The 22,197-nt window shown below is 40.1% G+C and overlaps 1 protein-coding gene across 5 annotated transcripts in view; it reads left to right on the forward strand.

Annotated features, from left to right (window-relative positions):
• camsap1b (calmodulin regulated spectrin-associated protein 1b) overlaps positions 1-22,197 on the forward strand; it is a 110,260-nt gene that overhangs the window by 59,047 nt on the left and 29,016 nt on the right. The window contains exons 5-12 of one of the 5 annotated variants that reach the window (XM_043720467.2): positions 2,019-2,051; positions 4,363-4,422; positions 7,422-7,563; positions 12,577-12,716; positions 13,399-13,495; positions 13,829-14,000; positions 14,331-14,422; positions 21,063-21,147. In XM_043720467.2, coding sequence (XP_043576402.2) covers positions 2,019-2,051; positions 4,363-4,422; positions 7,422-7,563; positions 12,577-12,716; positions 13,399-13,495; positions 13,829-14,000; positions 14,331-14,422; positions 21,063-21,147 — 821 coding nt within the window. The remainder of the gene's footprint in view (positions 1-2,018; positions 2,052-4,362; positions 4,423-7,421; positions 7,564-12,576; positions 12,717-13,398; positions 13,496-13,828; positions 14,001-14,330; positions 14,423-21,062; positions 21,148-22,197) is intronic. The other 4 variants (XM_043720468.2, XM_043720469.2, XM_043720471.2 and 1 more) reach the window with 4 other exon arrangements.

The raw sequence follows: 22,197 nt of genomic DNA on the forward strand, positions 1-22,197 counted from the left end.
GGCTTTAATTTTGAGTAACTACTCATTCTCTGTATTGTTTGCACACATGATGGAAGATTTGAATGATCACAATATGAGGCGGACTGCCCATATGTTCACATTAATATGCATGCTGGAAAGCTGGTTACCCTGATTTGCTTAAACCTATTTTTGATCATCTGATGAAAAAAAAATAACTATTGCCACATTTACTTGCAATCTAAATGGGATTATGAATTAATATGGGGAATATATCTTGGTTGGCATAATACTTGTATTGTTCCAGGCTGATGAGGCTTTAGATCTACCTGGTAAGATTTAAACATAAAACTGAAATCTGAAAGAGAAAACAAAATGCTGGTGATAAACAGTCAGTCAATAGCATTATAAAAGGAAAAGGACTATGTTACATTATATGGTATAATGCACAAGGACATAAACATAAGAACATGAGAAATAGGAACATGCATGGCCATTCAATTCTTCATGCTCTCTCTGCCATACAGTGAGATTATGTCTGTTCTTTCTGGACGATTGCTGTATAAGTTGATGTTTTAGTATGTAGAAAACTGTCAATCTTGATTTTAAGCATATTCAACAATTGAGCCTCTAGCCTTTGGGAAGGGAATTTCAAGGATTCGATGCGCTCTAAGAGAAGAAATCCATTCTCCCCTCAGTCCTAAATGGCCTGCCTTTAATCTGAGACCGTTTCCTCTGGTTTCGGAGGTCTCCCCTACCAATCCAGCCATGGGAAACATTATTTCCATATTTAGTCAGTCTGTTCTGTATTATCTCACCTTCTCCAACAATGCTGGAAAGAGTAGGCCAGTTTGTAGCATCACTGGGTGAGATCAGGTTTTAGCAGCATTTACTGCATCTTACATGTTAATTTGTAAGAAAAGTGTCATGTTGTCTTTTTGGTCATATTTAACCTTTTGCAGTAATTTGTAATTTTTTTTTGTTTTCTCAATAGTCCTTTTTCCTGTCATTTTTGCCTGAAATGTGCCCCAGATCAAGAGAAATTTTGCTTTTTCAAATAATATTGAACTATTTACCATTTTCAATGGATAACTGTTTGAAACATCATGACAATTGGTGAGGCTGTAAATATTCTTTAAGAAATTGACTAATTTAAAGAATTGAATGGGGTGGGAATCATTCAAAAATGCTAAATATTATGAATGCGGGTTTTGAGAATTTTCTTGAAGTATTGAATGTAGTTCTTCCTCTGAATATTCCTGTGCCTGTGTGGAGTAGTGCATAGCCTCTGCACTAAACAATTGAAATTAGAGACAATTGTATAAAAAAATGGTGAGAATCTTTGACATCGATTGCTGTTTTGTTACATTTCTAAGGATAACAATGAGCATACTTATACAGAGATATGGCATGAATGACTATAATCATGTTAACTCTGGATAGTCTTCAATTTAGTGTAACTTCACAAGCCCAAGCCTTCAACTATTCTTTAAATCTAAAATAAGTCCCACAAGGAATTAATAATTTTACACAGATAGGGAGAATGACAGATTAGGCAAAGAATGCTGCTCAAAATTTGATTTAACAGTCTTTGATACTGCAATATAATTGAGATTTAGTTAGCATTTTACTCAAATCTGCTCTTGCTACTTTTCAGATGATTTTATTTTAGTGTGTCACTCTGATTTGGTCACTAAAAGCTGTTGCTTTAAATCTATATTTAATACTGTCAAAGGTGCCACATGTTCCCATTTTGTGGGATCTCTGATCAGATTGGTTCTTCTGAACATTACTCAATGGTCCTTAATTAAAGCAAAAGTGTTCACTTACAACTTAGATGTACTGGAGCAAAAAAAAACAAAGCCTGCTGATCATGATGGTTGTCAGCCTTTCATTTGGCTTATATGTAAAAAGAATACAATTTCATAAAATGTTAATGGTTTAACTGAACAGTGTGTTTTATACTTGCTTATCTCTGGTCTTTATAATGCTGTAACCAAGCTTTACTCCTTGTCCTTTTGATGCTTGAATTCTAACTCCTTTCCCTGCTTTTTGGGCAGTCTCCTTCAAAATGGTATTGGAAGCTGGTGCCCGTAAGTGAGCTACTAACCTTCTATTTGTACTTCAGTCATTCTCCATTCTTCTGAACTAACAACAGCAATAAATAACAATTTTTGCATCTACAAACAGTCTTTCTAATCAGGTTTATTTCTAAAGAACGCATTTTAAGGAATTAAAACTTTGTGAATATTGTAGAGGTATCTGATTATTTAAAACAAAGCTTAAATGCAGCAAAGACTTATTGGAGCTATTGGCTTTATTATTTCACCTGCAAGCTCCAGACTATCAATATGTTTTTCTTTCACTAATCATGAGTATTTACCACATACAAAGCATGGGCTCATGTTACACTGTAAAGACTAGTTTCATTGTTCAGAAGATGCTTTGTTGTTTATTGCTGAAAGTATTAGGACATCAGAAAACACTATTGAGATTTTGAAACAATTGCTTGAGAAATAGAAACGATTTGTTGAAGAAATGAATGTTCTGGTATATTTTTTAAACACCAAGGGACCCATGTTCTATGTGTTGATTTTAAGCACTATATCCAATGTGTGCAGTTTCAGTTTGATAGCTGAGAACGTTTTCAGTAAGGCATTTGATAAGGTTCCACACGGTAGGCTATTGCACAAAATAAGGAGTTTTGGGTTTTGATGTGATTTAGGGGTTTGGTTCAGAAATTGGTTAGCTGAAAGAAAAGTGGTTGTTGGGAAATGTTCATCCTGGAGGTCAGTTACCAGTGGTGTGCTGAAGGATCTGTTTTGGGGCCACTGCTGTTTGTCATTTTTCTAAATGATCTGGAGGTGGGCATAGAAGAATGGATTAGTAAATTTGCAGATGACCCTAAGGAAGCAGATTGTGGATAGTGCTGAACGATATTGTGGAGTACAGAGGGACATAGATAAGATGCAGAGCTGGGCTGAGAAGTCGCAAATAGAGTTTAATGCAGAGGTAGTTCACTTTGGAAGGAGTAATAGGAATGCAGAGTACTGGGCTAATGGTAAAATTCTTGGTAGTGTAGATGAACAGAGAGATGCTTAAATCCCTGAAAGATGCCACCAAGGTTGATATGAAAGCACATGGTGTGTTGGTGTTTATTGGTAGGGGGATTGAGTTTCAGAGCCATGAGGTCATGCTTCAGCTATACAGGACACCGGTAAGGCCACACCTGGAGTATCGGGTACAGTTCTGGTCACTGCAAAGGGTTCAGAGGAGACTTACTAGAATGTTGCTTGGTATGGAAGGAAGGTCTTATGAGGAAAGGCTAGGGGAACTGAGGCTGTTTTTGTTGGAGAGAAGGTGGTTGAGAGGTGATTTAATTGAGACATTTAAGAGAAGAGGGTTAGATAGGGTGGACAGGGAGAGCCTTTTTCCTCGAATAGTGAAAGTTAACGTGAGGGGACATAGTTTTAAATTGAGGGGTGACAGATTTAGGACAGATATTAGGGGTAGTTTCTTTACTCAGAGTAGTAGGGGTGTGGAATGGCCTGCCTGCAACAGTAGTAGGCTCGCCTACATTAAAGGCATTTAAACAGGCATTGGACATACGTATGGATGATAATGGAACGGTATAGGTTAGATGGGCATCAGATTAATTTAGCAGGTCAGCGCAACATTGAGGGCCGAAGGTCCTGCACTGTGTTGTAACATTCTATCTTCTATTTTGTTTAGAAATTAGGGCATTGTGAATCAATTGGATTATTCAGTAGATCTTTTTGCCTTAGGTGCTCTCAAACATTGAATATTTTTGCTCCTCATCAGGTTGTTTCATTGTGAGATGTGCATGTGCTTAAATCCTCTTAAAGCAGTGTCCTTTCCATTGTCTTTAGTTGTGGACATGGATGTATGTTTTCTTCTGCAGAAAAATTCTTGGGACCTGTCAAAACCCTCATAATTTTCCAAATATAAATACACCACAGTTGCTGATGTTTTCATTGGTAGTTAGTGTAAAAACATAAAAGAACACAAGCCATCTGTTGTCACCTTTGTACAGAGATGCTATGTTTAACTTCATAATTTTTCAAAAAAGCTGTTGATATGATAACTATTGCACAAAATACTAAAATGATAAATTTATTTAATGAATATAAAGCATCAAAACAGTGATCTCATGTTCCCCCAATCTGAAGACCAACATAAAGTCTGTTACTCTCTGCATTCCACCCTTAACCCTTTCCATTGCAAAATTGCAACTCCCCATCCCTTTATTGTACAAAGACTGTACAAAGTTTGGGTATGCTTGAAGTCTTTTGACATTCCCCTTTGAAAGTTTACAATTTTCTGCATGTCTGTGTATCTTTCATTGTTTCTTTCATCATCTTTCCTGTCTTCTGTTTGTGCTAGTATAATCTGATGCATGCCATAGCACACCGCATGTTGGAGCCAGAGGAATATGCTCGGGTGGTATAGTATGCTTCTTCATCTCTTTATACAGTGCAATGTGCATATTTTTAAATGATGCACCAACTTTAAAATCCTCAATTTTGCAAATTCTGCAGTATCTACTGCAAAATGCTTTCAAAATATGTGGCTAGCTAGTACTTCTGAGAGCTTTATTGAAAATTAATGCATAGTTTATACAATTTCTGAAAAACTACTATGGAACTAGAATTATCCTGTTGTTTTGAAGTTATATTTCCTTTGTGCTAAGTATAAATGTTTATTCAAAGTTCCTTAAACCAATCTGGTTGCTTTAGTGTCAGTTTTGGAATATTGATTTATCACAGGTTTAAAATATTTGCATTTTTCATTGGCACCCCATTATCACAATATTGCCTTTCAGCCAAGAGCAGCAACCCAATTGATACAAGCATTTAAATTCTTACTTTAATATTTTAAATGGATTTTTGTCTCTTGCATGATGTTGCAAAATAGGCGTTAAATTATATGCAAATAAGAGATATGTTAATTTATGTATCTTTAGATTGTCTTCCACGTTGGTCAAGTGTTTTGTAAAGATTTGAGTGCACAAATACTACATTAACTTTGTTTTTTCAGAAACCATGATTTAATTTTTGCTAAAATTATCTTGATGAGTAATGTTAAAATAGATGATCTGTTGAATCCGTTTACTGAGCTTGACAAATTCAATTGCCTAGCATTGATTTTTGTAGTTTTGGTTGCGTACTCTGTAGCATTCTAACAAGCTAATGGTCACACCAACAGCAGACTCCACCCTAGATCGTTCATAATCAGTACTGTTTAATTACAAACTCATAATTATTTGGAAGCTTGGGCTTCATTGTCCATCAACTGTTTTCATGTTAATGTGTGGATACAAAGCAGATTAGCACTGTAAACTCTCCATGGCTCTATTAATCTAGGAAAGATAAATTAAAATGTGCTCTTGACATAACAGTAGCACTAAAGTGGGCTAGGTTAAGAATACCTTCCAGATAAATTAACTAATGAAGCTGCTTAAATACAATTTCATGAAAGAAACAATGAAATTGTTTGTAACTTTTGTTTTAAGGAGATGACAGTATTCTGTCTTGGAATTTTATGCAGTGGTTTCCATTACTAGCACTAGTGTGGTTAGCAATGCTGCACCATTTTTTTTTCTGAATAAATGTTATTTTTAATTTGAGTTTATATTTGGATTCTCCTTCGTGCTCCAGACATTTGAAAATCTTGTCACTGAAGTTGTAACTGTACTATAATAGCTTTGTATCAAACTATAGCAAACTATTTTTGTGCTTTTCTTAAGCACAAGTGTCATAAACACTGTCGGATTTAACTAGCATAAAGCAAAATAGCTTACTCTGATTCTGAACTTCATATTAAATAATTTTTTTTGAAGTGCAAATATCATTAAATAGACACAAGATTGTGCTCAACTCGATCCTACAAATGATAAATGAGCGAAGTTTTGAATCACTGGATAAAGGGAGAATGTTGACCAGGATATTGGGTGAACTCATTAGTTTTCTATGTCTGAACAATTAACATTCATCTGACATATGCCATTGTTTAAATTTTTCATCTGAAAATTGATACCTTAAACAATATAGTCCTCTGTCAGACTAAACTCTGTTCTCAAAACCTTGAAGTGAAACTTCATTCTTATACCTTACTGACTTTGAGAGAAGACTACTACCCAGGCACTTAGCTTGCATTCTTTATATAAGCTTTCAAAATCTTTTCAAAATGGAAATTTTGAGTATAGACTGTTCAATATGTTTGAAAATTTGGTTGCTTCAGGTTAGCAATAAATAAGGTTAACTTGACCAAAAGAGCTTGAACTGCCTTTTCTTTGTTACCCATTACTATTTCTCCAGCCTCATTTTCCAGCAGTCCAAACCCATTCTTGCCCCACCTACCTTTCTATGTATCTTAAGAAAACTCTTATTTTCTTGTTTTACATTACTGGCTAGCTTACCCTTATATTTCATCTCCTCCCCCAGTATTGCTTTTTTAGTTATCCTCTGGTTTTCAAAGGTTTTCCTTATTTCAAGGAAAACATGTTTTCATAGAGAAGTCTTCTTATGGCATATTTAACCAATATAAATATCAATTTATTAAAATTGTGAATCACATTGTCACTTAAGTTTTGCACCACCTAATGTGATTTCAGGGTAAACAAAATTTCTAAAAATTCTGGGTGTGTACTTTCTATTCAAAAAATGTTGCCAAACATGGTGTAAAGAAACCGGCTTGATTTATTTTGTGGGAAACAGTGAGGAGTAGATTCTTAACTGACCAAATGTAGACACGCCCTTGCTACTAAAATCAGTAAAATGACATATGCCAGCATTATTGGAGTTATACCATAATTACTTATAATTTGTATTTATAACATTTTTGTTCTTTGTGTATGGCTTAATAATGTGTTTTTTAGAATAGAATTAGGATTGGGTATGGAATTATTTTACTAAAGCTTTTTTTTTAACTTTTGTATTTCATTCCTGGATAAGACATTGGCAATTTTGCTATAAACTAATTATATTGGCAACAAACAATCAACATTTTGTTTTCCTGGTATTGTGCAAGTATCAACTGTGCTGTAAAATCACTTGCTTCTCCACACTTGTACAAAGGTATGGAAAAAAGGTATAAGTAAGCTTGTATTAAGGTTAGTTATCAACTCCATTTTTATAGGGGCTGTTTTGCAACATTTTTGTACTCTATTGCTATTATTTCAAATTCTTCTGAGTATGTTCTTCCAGATCGCCTCTTAACATATCTTGAGTATCACATTAAATACACAGTCTATTGAACAAATACTGATCCTAAGAAAGCTTGGGCTGCTGAAAGGAAATTTTGGATAGAAAATAACACTTTTTTTGTTTTTGATATAAATACATTGCTTGCAGAGGTGATAGTATACAGTGCCACCTAAGTTGCTACAACATTAGATAATGGTTACAATTTTTTAAAAAAACTTATCTTTATTATTGTGTCAGGTTCGTTATCGACGTGATCACCCCTTGAACAAGCAGTTGCCATTTTTCCCTTTAATGGAAGATTTAATGAGGGATGTATGTGATGGCTGTTCACTTCTGGCAGTCATTCATTACTACTGCCCAGAACTCATGAAGTTAGAAGGTACTGGTGTTTAGAAATATGCTGTATTCTTGGCTTATCTCTTTACTGCTCTTCCAGTTTGTTCTGTCTGAATATACTTCACTAATTGTGTCTTCAGTATTTGCTTACATATTAAAAACTTAAAGTGAAAATATTTCAGTATTCCCTAGCGTTTTGTCATTTAATTTCTTCTTTATTCTTTGTTCTTATGTATGAGAAAATGTAAGCTGAGAGCTAGGTATTTATGCCAAATGAGTGTGTTGGTGTTTGAGCTCTCACTGGTTATGACTCATAATTGATTTTGTGTAAAACCACTAGTTCCAATAGATCTATTTATATAGCATGTATCATTTCAAACTTAAAAAAAGAAACTTGGCTTTAGCTGGTCTTCGAGTCGGTGAAACACAGTGAAATATGAAGACAGAATACTGGAGAAACTCAGTAGGTCTGGCAGCATCTGTGGATAGAGGAACTGAGTTAGCTTTTTGAGTTCAATATGACATTAACTTGGGTCCCCTATCCAAAGATGCTGCCAGACCTGCTGAGTTGCTCCAGCATTTTCTCTTTTTTTTTGATTTCCAGCGTCCATGATATTTTGTTTTTAGATGTTTGGTGATGTGGCAAAGTTGGTGAAAGATTACTTGAGGAAATATTCAATTTGAATATATACACATTTAAAAATAGAAAAACATAACTTATGCATCCATAATTTGACGACTTCCCCTTGATGATTCAGTCACTAGTTTTTCATACTTTGTACTTAGAAATAATCTTAATTGAAAACCACTTAAATTTGAACTAATTGTCAATACAAATTGTATAAAACTGGGCAAGTTACATATATTGAGTGAATGACAACATATAGAATCATTCATTGTCACATTGCCAGTAAGAGTTTGGAATATCATAAGACGTAGGAGCAGAATTAGGCCATTTGGCCCATCAGGTTTGCTCCACTATATGACCATGGCTGATATGTTTCTTAACCCCATTCTCCTGCCATCTCTGTATAACCCTTGGTTCCTATCTATCTCTGTCTTAAAGTCACTCAGTGACTTGGCCTCCACAAACTTCTGCGGAAATGAATTCCACAGTTTCACCACCCTCTAGCAGAAGAAATTCCTTCTCATCTCACTTCTAAAGGGTTATCCCTTAACACTGAGGCTATGCTGTCAGGCTATCGTCTCTCCAACTAGAGGAAACGTTTTCTCCACGTCCAACACTATCCAGACCTGTCAGTATTCTATAAGGTTCAATGAGATCCCTCCGTACCCTTCTAAACTCCAAGTACAGACTCTGAGAGCTGAACTGCTCCTTATATGACATGTCCTTCATCCCTAGAATCATTCTTATGTACCTCTTCTGAGCCCCGTCCAACGCCAGTATATTCTTCCTTGGATATGGGGCTCAAAACTGCTAACAATATTATAAATGTGATCTGACCAGAGTCTCATACGCCCTCAGCAGCATATCTGAGAGTAGTGATAAACAGCTCCATTTCGGAATGGCAGGCAGTGACCAGTGGGGTACCGCAGGGATCAGTGCTGGGACCGCAGCTTTTTACCATATATATTAATGATATAGAAGATGGTATTAGTAATAACATTAGCAAATTTGCTGATGATACTAAGCTGGGTGGCAGGGTGAAATGTGAGGAGGATGTTAGGAGATTACAGGGTGACCTGGACAGGTTAGGTGACTGGTCAGGTGCATGGCAGATGCAGTTTAATGTGGATAAATGTATGGTTATCCACTTTGGTGGCAAGAACCGGAAGGCAGATTACTACCGAAATGGAATCAATTTAGGTAAAGGGGCAGTACAAAGAGATTGGGGTGTTCTTGTACACCAGTCAATGAAGGTAAGCATGCAGGTACAGCAGGTAGTGAAGAAGGCTAATAGCATGCTGGCCTTCATAACAAGAGGGATTGAGTATAGAAGCAAAGAGGTTCTTCTGCAGCTGTACAGGGCCCTGGTGAGACTACACCTGGAGTATTGTCTGGTCTCCAAATTTGAGGAAAGACATTTTGGCTATTGAGGAGTGCAGCATAGGTTCACGAGGTCAATTCCTGGAATGGTGGGACTACCTTACACTGAAAGACTAGAGCGACTGGGCTTGTATACCCTTGAGTTTAAAAGACTGAGAGGGGATCTGATTGAGACATATAAGATTATTAAAGGATTGGACACTCTGGAGGCAGGAAACATGATTCCTCTGATGGGTGAGTGCCAAACCAGAGGACACAGCTTAAAAATACGGGGTAGACCATTTAGAACAGAGATGAGGAGAAACTTCTTCACCCAGAGAGTGGTGGCTATGTGGAATGCTCTGCCCCAGAGGGCAGTGGAGGCCCAGTCTCTGGATTCGTTTAAGAAAGAGTTGGATAGATCTCTTAAGGATAGTGGAATCAAGGCTTATGGAGATAAGGCAGGAACAGGATACTGATTGAGGATGATCAGCCATGATCATATTGAATGGCGGTGCAGGCTCAAAGGGCAGAATGGCCTACTCCTGCAACTATTGACTATTGTCTGTTATCTTTGCTCTCCTATTCTAGTTTGCTCACACCGAGGTGGCTCAGTGGTTAGCACTGCTGCCTCATGACGCTAGGTTCATTTCCAATCTTGGGTGACTGTCTGTGTGGGGTTTGCACGTTCTCCATGTCTGTGTGGGTTTCGTCCCACATTCCAAAGATGTGCAGGTTAGGTGATTGGCGATGCTCAATTGCCCATAGTGTCCAGGAATGTGTAGGCTAGCTGAATCAGTCATAGGAAATGCAGGGTTACAGGGATAAGGTGGTGGTGGTGGTGGTGGGCGGGGGGCGGGGGTAGGAGGGGTTTGTGAGTATGGGTGGATGCTCTTCAGAGCATCATTGAGTTAGATGGCTGCTTCCACATTGTAGGGATTCTATTGAACTTGTGTTACATTAGCCATTTTCAAGTCTTCTGGGACCCTCCCTGACTCCAGTGATTCCTGAAAAATCACCACCAATACTTCCACATTTCTTCAGCTAACTCTTTCAGAGCTGTGGGATGTAGTCCATCTGGTCTGGTTGATTTGTCTGCCTTCAGACCTTTCGGCTTCCCCAGCACCTTCACCTTAATGTCGGGCACTGCACTCACCTGTATCCCCCTAAAACTCTTGAAGTTCTGATAATGCAACCAGTGACTTTCACTGTGAAGACTGATGTAAGGTACCTCTTCAGTTTCTCCACTATTTGTTAGTTCCCCATTACTACTTCTGCAGCCTCATTTTCCAGTAGTCCAGTGTCCATTCTTGCCTATCCTATCTTTCTGTACATCTAAATAAATTCTTGCATTATTGTTTGACATTACCAGCTAGCATACCCTCATATTTCATCTTCTCTCCCTCTTACTGCTTTGATTTAGTTATCCTCTGCAGGTTTTCAAAGGTTTTCCAATCCTCTAGCATCACACTAATCTTCACCATATTGTATGCTTTTTATTTGCTTTTATGCTGTCCCTGACTTCCCTTATCAGTCATGGTTACCTCATTTCCTTTTAGTATGTTGGGATGAATTATTGCGACCTGCAGAAGCTCCTGCCTATTGCTACTCCACCACCTTCCAATCAACTCTGGCCAGCTCCCTAATCGTGTCTTTGTAGTTATCTTTACTCAATTGTAATACTACTACATCTGATTCCAGCTTTCCCCCCTCAAACTGCAGGGTGAATTCTGTCATATTAGAGTCCCTGCCCCCTTGGGTTCTTCACCTTCAGATCCCTGATCATGTCTGCCTCCTTATACATCACCAAACTCAGAATTACCTGTTTCCTAGTAGGCTGTATTGCAAGCTGCTTCAGAAAGTCACCTTGTAGACATTCCATAGATTCCTTTTCTTGGGACCCACTACCAGTCTGATTTTCCCAATCCATCTGCATATTCAAGTATCCCATGATTATTGTAATAGTACTTTTCTTCAAGGTTATCTATATCTCTTTTATTATTTTCTTCCCTACAGCTTGACTACTGCTAGGAGGCCTGTATGTAACTCCCATCAGGGTCTTTTACCCTTTGTGATTCCTCAACTCTATCCACGGAGATTCCAAGTCTTTCAACTCTAACACTATAATTTCATTTCTTACCAAAAAGGCAACCCTTCCCCCTCTGCCCATCTGCCTGTCCTTTCCTTAGGACTTGCATGCTTGGATATTTAGTTCCCAGCCCTGATTCCCTTGTAGCCCTGTCTATTTGATATCCACAAGATCATACCCTGCAATTTTAATCTGTGCCATGATGGAGCAACGTTTAGTGACTAGATATTTATGGAAATCAATGAAAACTTGAGTTAAGGGAGTTGAGTTTTGGTTTTGGATGTTGAGTTGAAAAAGAATGTAAAACTAAACCAACCAATAAGATAGTAAAGGTCCCCCAAACATTTCACAGGCCATGTTATTCAGAGCTCTTCTTTAGTATCTTAACCCTAAGTGCAATAAAGACCCTTTACTTGAAAGATCATGATCCAGTTTTCCATAATTACTGCAAGTGAAAAAAGTGGGGTAAAAACTGTTTCAGTTCACTAAAGCTTTCTCATCAGTAAATCATCTCATTCATCTTTGCTCCCAATTTTTCAATGTGCAAAATTCTTTACAAGTATTGACTTTCTCTTAAATTTCATGTGCCCCAGTTTTCAGCTTTTAATTAGAAATATGTTGTCACTGCAGAAAACCTTTGTCAGTATGCAACAAAAATAACTTTTGGGTAAAAGAACAAATATTGAAGAAAAACATGTAAAACTGTCCCAAATAGACAAGAATCTGAGAATTCCATGTGCCATGTAGGATGCAGTGCTTTTAGTTTTAAAAAAAGCCTTAGAAAGTCAGCGATGTTCATCTATTCTCAGAAAGAGTCTATTATCCTTTAATAACTCTTCAGCTATTTTAAGTTAATAGAATATTGATGACTATAGTCAACACCTCAATCTAAAAGGAATTAAAAGTTCTCTGTTAAATACATGATTATTATAGCATTGAGTCGACTGGTTTAAATGAGTTTCTGTCTTTTTTTTTTGCAGACATTTGTTTGAAAGAAGTGACTTCAATTGCAGACAGCTTGTATAATATTCAACTTCTCATAGATTTTTCGCATCATTACCTGAACAAAAGTTTCTATCTGTCACTAGAAGACATGTTGTACAGTCCTTTAGTACTGAAGGTAAGATGTACATAAGAATTCCCTTATAATTTTAGTAGCATAATTGTACCTATGCATGCAGGGTGGCATTTTTTTTAGCAGCAGGTATTCCCTTGCTGAGGAATTGTGTATTTTTTTGTGTGCTGTGGATGAGGGAGGTACTGGAATATCTACATTCTTATTGCATATTGTTAGCTCCCCTGAAAGGCTTGTAATGGATTTTCTGTCTGAACCATTGTGGTCTTTATGATATCATTGTCCTAAAAGAATGTATGAGATCTTTGTCCAAAAAATGGTGGGGTGGAGGCAAGTAGCATTACATGCTCAAATAAGGTTTGTGCTTTGAAAGGGATTTTGGAAGCAGCAGTATTCTCTGTAGTAGAAAATGCAGTGCTCAGATTGGACTGTAGAAGTTGAGTTACTGCAGTGTATCCTGATTTTACAGTTCATCATTGATGGTGAGGATGGTTACTGAGTCCAACGGGAGTTGCTAATCGAGAAAGTTGTTCAATCCTGAAAGTCTTGCAACAGCTTCTGTTGTGTTCCCAGTCATATGAGGGACAGGAGTGATCAATTTGTGACAGAGAACTCTGCCTCTTGGATTTTCTTCTGGCATTGGTGACACTTTCTGTTAATTCAGTTGCATCCTTATGAAATATGGTAAAACAGATGTGTATAGAGAATGCCTTTCTTTCTATTCCAGCCTAACGTTATGGTTTTCATCGCTGAATTATTCTGGTGGTTTGAAGTTGTGAAGCCTGACTTTGTGCAACCACGGGAAGTTCATGAAATCAAAGATGGTACGTTTCTCAAAAGGTTGAACCTTCTGCATTCCAGTTTCTCTTCTGGTTTTTAAATGTAAATTATCCCTGATGTGGTTCTGTATGGCAGTTTAAATTGGCATTTTCATGAGCTCAGATGCCAGTATTAGGCCAAGCTAGAGGTTTCTTTTAACTGCTTGTTCCGACTGGAAATTGTGTAAAGCTATTTCAACTTAAATGTCTAATCAATTTCTGTAATATCATAATAAAAATCTTTCAAAGTAATCACAAACTTTTAGACTAAGGGAAGCCTAAATACAGAGGGAAGAAGTTTCTATGTATACTAACATTATATCTGCCACCTCAATTCAGCTAAAACACTCCTACAACAGAAGAGCTCTCGCCCACCCCTTCCAATTTCCAATGCAACAAAGCGGAGCTTTATGGTCAGCCCAGCCAATGGTCCAGGTGATTTGCCAACGTCTGTTTCACAGAGTAGCCCAGAAATTGGAACCAGGTATTGCCTGCATCCTGAAGAATTTGTGTAAGTCTGTCTCTGTCTGTCCTTGCCATCCTGGCATGTCCTGTATTTGCTTTGGTTTCCACCGTGGGTTCAGTGTTATGTATTATCATTCATATGGTCAGTAATTCTGTCTTTTCTACCTTTTTGTGCTGCTAATAATCTCTAGACTTGTGCTTTCAAGTTTGATTTGTAGCATTTAAATGAAAAATGTCAATAATTTTTGAGATGAATTGAAGAACTAAAGATCTGTCTTTTTCCATCTTTGATCAAACCTGTCTATGTATGTTTGTATTGAAAAGGAAAAAATACAATGGTTCTAAAAAAAATCCATTCCTTTTTGTGTATTTTTAGTAAAGGAAGCCCTGCATTCAGTCCTTCCCATCCGCTATTGCCTTTAAGACAGAGGCAGTACAAATGTCCCCTATCTAGTGAAGACAGCCCAGGTATGATTTGCACTATATTCAAGCTGAAGAATGTTACTAATGAAAACAAAAAGACAAATTTTAGAAATGCTAGTTTTCTTGGCAGTTTGAGAAAGGTAGGGGAGTAGATGTCAATGATTTTACCAATAGTTGAATTGGAACCTATGGTGGTCAGGCTAATTATTTATGCAATATCCACCAGTAATTTTATAATTGTTTTAATTGTCTGTTGTAACTTGTCTACTGTTCCTATTGTGTACAGATAGTTGAAGGTATAAAATGTGTCTTCCACAATTCTGAAAAAAAGATCTAAATTGATCATTATTCTATTTTCATATCGTGGAAGCTGTTTCTTTCAATGTGAAAGTGAATAATTTCACTTCTAGGGTATTCACTTGCATTGTATTATTAATGAAATGGCATGGAGACAGACAGCTGAATCAAATCAGTCTTCCTATCTCTGTATTCATAGCACAGTACAATTGGAAGCTTCAAAAGATAGTTCCAGGACAGTTTATTATGACACTGGGTAAACTCCTCTGCTAATTTAAACCAGCCACACAGAAAAGATTTACTCTGTGCTGTAATCTGTTAAAATTCGAGAGGCAAATAATTATCCCTGACGTCGCTACTTAAAGTAAAAATTGACAACTTTATTCTTTAAGTCCAACAGAGAAAATTAAAACCAACAACTATTTATAACTCCTTTCTCTTAACCCTAGCTTTTACCTCCCACTCTACAATACTAGTCCAATTTTTAAAAAAAATCCCAATTAAGATTTACAAAATAAAAATCTCATTTCAAAACTAGTCAGCTTTGCTGATTCTCCTCTGTAGATTCTCTCCAGGTTGGCTTTGATGTCCTGCTGCACACTCCCCACAGACAGGTACCTTTCAGAGAGCTCTTCAGCTAGCAGTCTACATTTGGCAGTTCTCCCTCTAACTGTTCAAAATGTCCGGTTTTATATCCCAAAATATTGGATAATTTCATTGGTTCTAATATTCTCAAAATACTAAATTCAAATTTGTTTGGATTTTGGTATCTTGTGACATAATTTAAACTGGCTGAATTTGAATTTGTTTTGCTTCATGGCAACCCATCTGCTGCTGTTTGTTTTGACCATGTGTTATATTGTTACCTTGTTCAGGACTCTCTGTGCTTTGTCAGTCCTTGCTAGTTTTTCAATTCTTAAAGGTACAGTACACCTCTACACATTCATAACAAGTTACAACTCTGGCATCTACCTGACAATATGGAAAATTGCCCAACTGTGCCCTGTACATAAAAAGCAGGACAAATCCAATCTGGCCAATTACTGCCCCACAAATGTACTGTCAGTCATCAGTAATGTGATGGAAGGTGTCATCACAATGCTATCAAGCAGCACCTGCTCAGCAATAACTTGTTCAACGACACACAGTTTGGGTTCCGCTAGAGACACACTCAGCTCCTGACCTCATTGCACCTTTGGTTCAAACATGGACAAACGAGCTGAATTCCAGAGGGGAGGTGAGAGTGCCTGCCTTTGACATCAATGCTGTATTCAACCAAGTGTGGTATCAAGGAGCCGTAGCAAAACTGGAATCGATGGGTATCAGGAGATAAACTCTCTGGTGGTTAGAATCATACCTGACACGTAGAAAAATGGTTGTGGTTTATTGGATGCCAGTCATCTCAGCTACAGGACATCTCTGTAGGAATTCCTCTGGGTAGTGTCCAATGATCAATCATTTTCAGCTGCTTCATCAATTACCTTCCCTCCATCGTAAGGTCAGAAGTGGGTATATTTGTGCAATCATCAGCAATGTTCAGCACCATTTACGATTCTGAAGCAGTTCACCTTCAAGTGCAACAAGATCTGGGCAATAACCACACTTGGGCTGACAGATGGCAAGTAAATTGGTGCCACACAAATACTAGACTGTGATAATCACCAATAAGAGATAATCTAATCACCGCTTGACATTCAATGGTGTTATCATTGATTAGAAACTTAACTGGACTCACTGCATAAATGCAGTGGCTACAAGAGCAGATTAGAACCTAAGAATACTGCGGCATGTAAATTACACCTGACTCCCCAGAGCCTGTCCACAGTCTACAAGGCACAAGTCAAGAGTTCGATGGAATATTCCCCACTTTCTTGGGGAAGCCCCAGTAGCACTTAAGCTTGACACCATCCAGGACAAAGCAGCCTGCTTGATTGGAACTACATCCACGAGGATCCACACTCTCCACCGTCAATCCTCAATAGCAGCAGTGTGATCTGTCTATAAGATGCACGTGCTGAATAAAAGCAGTGAATAGTGTCCTTTGCTCATCTGTTTCTTTGTTCCTCCCCAAAATCCAAAATCATCAATCCTGATTTTAATATCCTTATCTCCGTTCCAATTGAAACTTACACAGACCCTGAATCAAACCCCTTCTTGAGTACCTGGTCCGCCTACCCATCAATAAAATCATTTTTGGCAATAAAGCATATGTCTGAGTATATAGATGATAATTTGTATCCAAAGTCCTGTGCAAAAATTCTTAGCTAATAATGTAGCTATGTTTACCTATTTTGTATCGTCTCTAGCCAAAACCTAAACATTGTTACTTCCTTAATTGTCACAATATGCAACAGAATTGGGTACACCCATGTGATTTAATAGATCTTTGATTCTGTAGTAATTTCTCTACATAATCTAATCCTATCTGTGCTTTGACTGGAGTCAACATTTCCTCAGCTATCATTTCCTGTCCATTCTCTATCAGGGCCAACATGTCCAGCAGGAAATCTGTTTTCAATCTATTGACAATCTGATTTTGAGGTGGCTTAACATCCCATTTCCCACATTGCCTTGAGCTCTTACCCCCTCCCCCTGCCAACCACTGTCACCATACCTACACTTGCATTCCTATTACCTCTGGGTTGCACTTCCAGAACCATGATCATCCTAATTTCTGTTTCTGAAGAGTTAGCATGGATTTCTAAAGGGGAAATTGTGTTTAACTAATTTTCTTGAGTTTTTTTTGTAGAGGTAACTGGGTAATGTTCTTGATGTGGTGTACATGGACTTTCAGAATTGATATTTCAATACAGGACCACACAATAGACTTGAGGGAAGTTCTAGGTGATGGAATAAAAAGGTCACTGGCAACATGGGTGCAGAATTGGCTGAGTGATTGGAAACAGAGAGGAATGGTCGATGGATATATTTTGGACTAGAGGAAGGTTTGTAGTGGAGCGCCCCAGGGATTGGTATGGGACCCTTGCTTTTCCTGATATATATCAATGATCTAGATCTTAGTATGTAAAAGACCATTTCAAAGTTTGCAAATTACACAAAACTTTGAAGAATTATAAACTGTGAGGAGGAATATGAAACTCAGGGTACAGGCAAGTTAGTGGAGTGGGCAGATGGGTTTCAATGCAGGGAAGAGTGAGTTGATGCATTTTTGTCAGAAAGACATTGTAAGGAAATATAAAGTTGAGGGTGTGATTCTCCAGGAGGTGCAGGAGCAGAAGTAATGTGGATGTATATGTATACAGAATACTGAAAGTGACAGGACAGGTAGAGAGAGCAATTATTAAAACCTGCTTTTTTTAATAAGAGCATAGAGTACAAGAGTAAGGAGGTGATGTTGAACTTGTGTAAGTCACTTGTTGGACCTCAGCTGGTGCATTGTGCACAGTGCTGGATGCTACAATATAGAAAGGATTTGAATGCACTGTGGGGAGAGCATCAAGTCGTCACAAAAAGACATGACCCACTCTCACAAGTATCTTTACATACAGATGAGGAAGGACACCACTTCAAGTAGAATATGTTCTGCAGTGTTTTGGCTCTATTTCTGACTCTGCCCAACTTTTGAGATTGCCAATATGATGTGAGATGGAAATGTGTTGCTGGAAAAGCGCAGCAGGTCAGGCAGCATCCAGGGAACAGGAGAATCGACGTTTCGGGCATAAGCCCTTCTTCAGGAATGGGGAAAGTTTGTCCAGCAGGCTAAGATAAAAGGTAGGGAGGAGGGACTTGGGGGAGGGGCGTCGGAAATGTGATAGGTGGAAAGAGGTCAAGGTGAGGGTGATAGGTCAGACTGGGGTGGGGGCGGAGAGGTCGGGAAGAAGATCTCCGGTTAGGAAGGCGGTGCTGAATTTGATGGATTTGACTGAGACAGGGTGGGGGGAGGGGAAATGAGGAAACTGGTGAAATCCGAGTTCATCCCTTGTGGGGTTGGAGGGTTCCTAGCCGGAAGATGAGGCTTCTTCCTCCACCCGTCGTTTTGTTGTGGTCTGACGATGGAGGAGTCCAAAGACCTGCATATCCTTGGTGGAGTGGGAGGGGGAATTGAAATGTTGAGCTACAGGGTGGTTGGGTTGGTTGGTCTGGGTGTCCCAGAGGTGTTCTCTGAAACGCTCTGCAAGTAGCCGGCCTGTCTCCCCAATATAGAGGAGGCCACATTGGGTGCAGAGGATGCAATAGATGATATGTGTGGAGGTGCAGGTGAATCTGTGGCGGATATGGAAGTTTCCTTTGGGGCCTTGGAGGGAGGTGAGGGGGGAGGTGTGGGCGCAAGTCTTGCACCTCCTGCGGTTGCAGGGGAAGGTGCCGGGAGTGGAGGTTGGGTTGGTGGGGGGTGTGGATCTGACGAGGGAGTCACGGAGGGAGTGGTCTTTACGGAATGCTGATAGGGGAGGGAAATATATCCTTGGTGGTGGGGTCCGTTTGGAGGTAGCGGAAATGACGGCGGATGATGCGCTGTACATGGAGATTGGTTGGGTGGTAGGTGAGGACCAGTGGGGTTCTGTCCTGGTGGCGGTTGGAGGGGCGGGGTTCAAGGGCGGAGGAGCGGGAAGTGGAAGAGATGCGGTGGAGGGCATCGTCGACCACGTCGGGGGGGAAATTGCGGTCCTTGAAGAAGGAGGCCATCTGGGTTGTGCGTTTTTGGAACTGGTCCTCCTGGGAGCAGATGCGGCGGAGTCGAAGGAATTGGGAGAATGGGATGGCGTTTTTACAGGGGGCAGGATGGGAGGAGGTGTAGTCCAGGTAGCTGTGGGAGTCGGTCGGTTTGTAGTAGATGTCCGTGTTGATTCGGTCGCCTGAGATAGAAATAGAAAGGTCGAGGAAGGGGAGGGAGGAATCTGAGACTGTCCAGGTGAATTTGAGGTCGGGGTGGAAGGTATTGGTGAAGTGGATGAACTGTTCAACTTCCTCGTGGGAGCACGAGGCGGTGCCAATACAGTCATCGATGTAGCGGAGGAAAAGGTGGGGGGTGGGGCCAGTATAGTTGCGGAAGATGGATTGTTCCACATATCCTACGAAGAGGCAGGCATAGCTGGGGCCCATGCGGGTGCCCATGGCTACTCCTTTCGTTTGGAGGAAGTGGGAGGATTGGAAAGAGAAGTTGTTCAGGGTGAGGACCAGTTCAGTCAGTCGAAGGAGGGTGTCAGTGGAAGGGTACTGGTCGGTACGGCGGGAAAGAAAGAAGCGGAGGGCTTTGAGTCCTTCGTGATGGGGGATGGAGGTGTACAGGGACTGGATGTCCATGGTGAAAATAAGGCGTTGGGGACCGGGGAAGCGAAAATCATGGAGCAGGTGGAGGGCATGGGTGGTGTCCCGAATGTAGGTGGGGAGTTCTTGGACTAAGGGGGACAGGACGGAGTCAAGGTACGCAGAGATGGGTTCGGTGGGGCAGGAGCAGGCGGAGACAATGGGTCGGCCGGGGCAGTCAGGTTTGTGGATTTTGGGCAGGAGGTAGAAGCGGGAGGTGCGGGGTTGTGGGACTATGAGGTTGGAGGCGGTGGATGGGAGATCCCCCGAGGTGATGAGGTTATGGATGGTCTGGGAGATGATGGTTTGGTGGTGGGGGGTGGGGTCATGGTCAAGGGGGCAGTAGGAGGAGGTATCTGCGAGCTGGCGTTTGGCCTCAGCGGTGTAGAGGTCGGTGCGCCAAACTACTACCGTGCCTCCCTTGTCTGCTGGTTTGATAGTGAGGTTGGGGTTGCAACGGAGTGAGTGGAGGGCTGCGCGTTCCGAGGGTGAGAGGTTGGAGTGGGTGAGTGGGGTGGGGGAGTTCAGGTGGCGGTTAATATCGCGGCGGCAGTTGGCTATGAAGAGGTCGAGGGCAGGTAGGAGCTATGAAGAGGTCGAGGGCAGGTAGGAGCTATGAAGAGGTCGAGGGCAGGTAGGAGCTATGAAGAGGTCCTCTCCCGACCTCTCCGCCCCCACCCCAGTCTGACCTATCACCCTCACCTTGACCTCTTTCCACCTATCACATTTCCGACGCCCCTCCCCCAAGTCCCTCCTCCCTACCTTTTATCTTAGCCTGCTGGACAAACTTTCCCCATTCCTGAAGAAGGGCTTATGCCCGAAACGTCGATTCTCCTGTTCCCTGGATGCTGCCTGACCTGCTGCGCTTTTCCAGCAACACATTTCCAGCTCTGATCTCCAGCATCTGCAGACCTCACTTTCTCCTCCAATATAATGTGAGAGTATATTTTTGCAATATTTAATATATTTTCAATGTGTGGTCTTTATTTTGGGTATAAGCTAAATTAATCAAAGAAATTCAGTGGATATAATAAACAGCAAATGTTTGGAGCCAAATCTGAATATCTTCAAATTAAACTGAGTTTGATGTGCACCTAGCATTCTCTTTATTTTAAATGATTAGATACTAGACATCGTTCAAATTCCCTAACTCGAGTTGATGGGCAGCCAAGAGGTGCAGTGTTGGCCTGGCAAGAAAGGAAGCCAAGGTAAACAGAGGAAGGCTTTATTTTCATTTGTTTACTTTATTAATGATGTTTGCCTTGTCTTGAGCTACACATAAATGGTACTTTCAAGATTTAATATTAGTCTTTTGAATATAAACTGAATCCGTGCCAAATAATTACAGTTAAAAGGTGTGGGTTAACCAAGGTTTGAATCTTGTTTTCTTTAAATTTGGCATCTGGTAATTACTAGTTCTAGCTTTCGAGCCTTGAGTTAGCATTAGATTAGATTTCCTACAGTGTGGAAACAGGCCCTTTGGCCTAACCAGTCCACACCGACCCTCCGAAGAGTAACCCACCCAGACCCACTTCCCTCTGACTAATGCACCTAACATTATGGGCAATTTAGCATGGCCAATTCACCTGACTTGCACATCTTTGGATTATGGGAGGAAACCGGAGCACCCGGAGGAAACCCATGCAGACACTGGGAGAATGTGCAAACTCCACACAGACAGTCGCCCAAGGTTTGAATCGAACCTGGGGCCCTGGTGCTGTGAGGCAGCAGTGCTAACCACCATGTCGCCCCTATTTCATCACTCTGCTGAATGGATGAAGTAGCCCAGACTGCGGTAAAAGTAATGTTGCCATTGCCCTATTGAGCGATAGGCCATTCTCTCATGAGAGAGAGAAACAACTGCTGGTGAATTTAACCTGAGGGTTATCATGCCTAGGGTGAGGGGAGTGGTTGAGAAGGAGAGTCCTTCATTGTAACCTCAACCATTGTGAAAATTGAACCCACACTGTTGGCATCAATTTGCATTGCAAGCCAGCCATCCAACCAACTAAGCTAACTGCCCCGTCCCGTGTAATTTCTTTTTCTCGATACTGAATTAATTTGTTGATTTGCTAGGGTCAATAGAGTAATGTTTCTGAATAACTACAGCTAGTCACTTGGGGTTGGAGTCACGGTATATTGGTAGAATCCTTATTTTGAGAGATCTGACATTGCATGTATCCAGCACACAGGTGTTAAACAAGACAAATAAAGATTATTCCCAGCAGCTCTATTACATGATGATTATTACTATAGAC

Source organism: Chiloscyllium plagiosum, unplaced genomic scaffold, assembly GCF_037043375.1.
Source record: "Chiloscyllium plagiosum isolate Xiang-an unplaced genomic scaffold, Cpla_swu_hap1 HiC_scaffold_21, whole genome shotgun sequence".
NCBI classification, from domain to species: Eukaryota; Metazoa; Chordata; class Chondrichthyes; order Orectolobiformes; family Hemiscylliidae; genus Chiloscyllium; species Chiloscyllium plagiosum.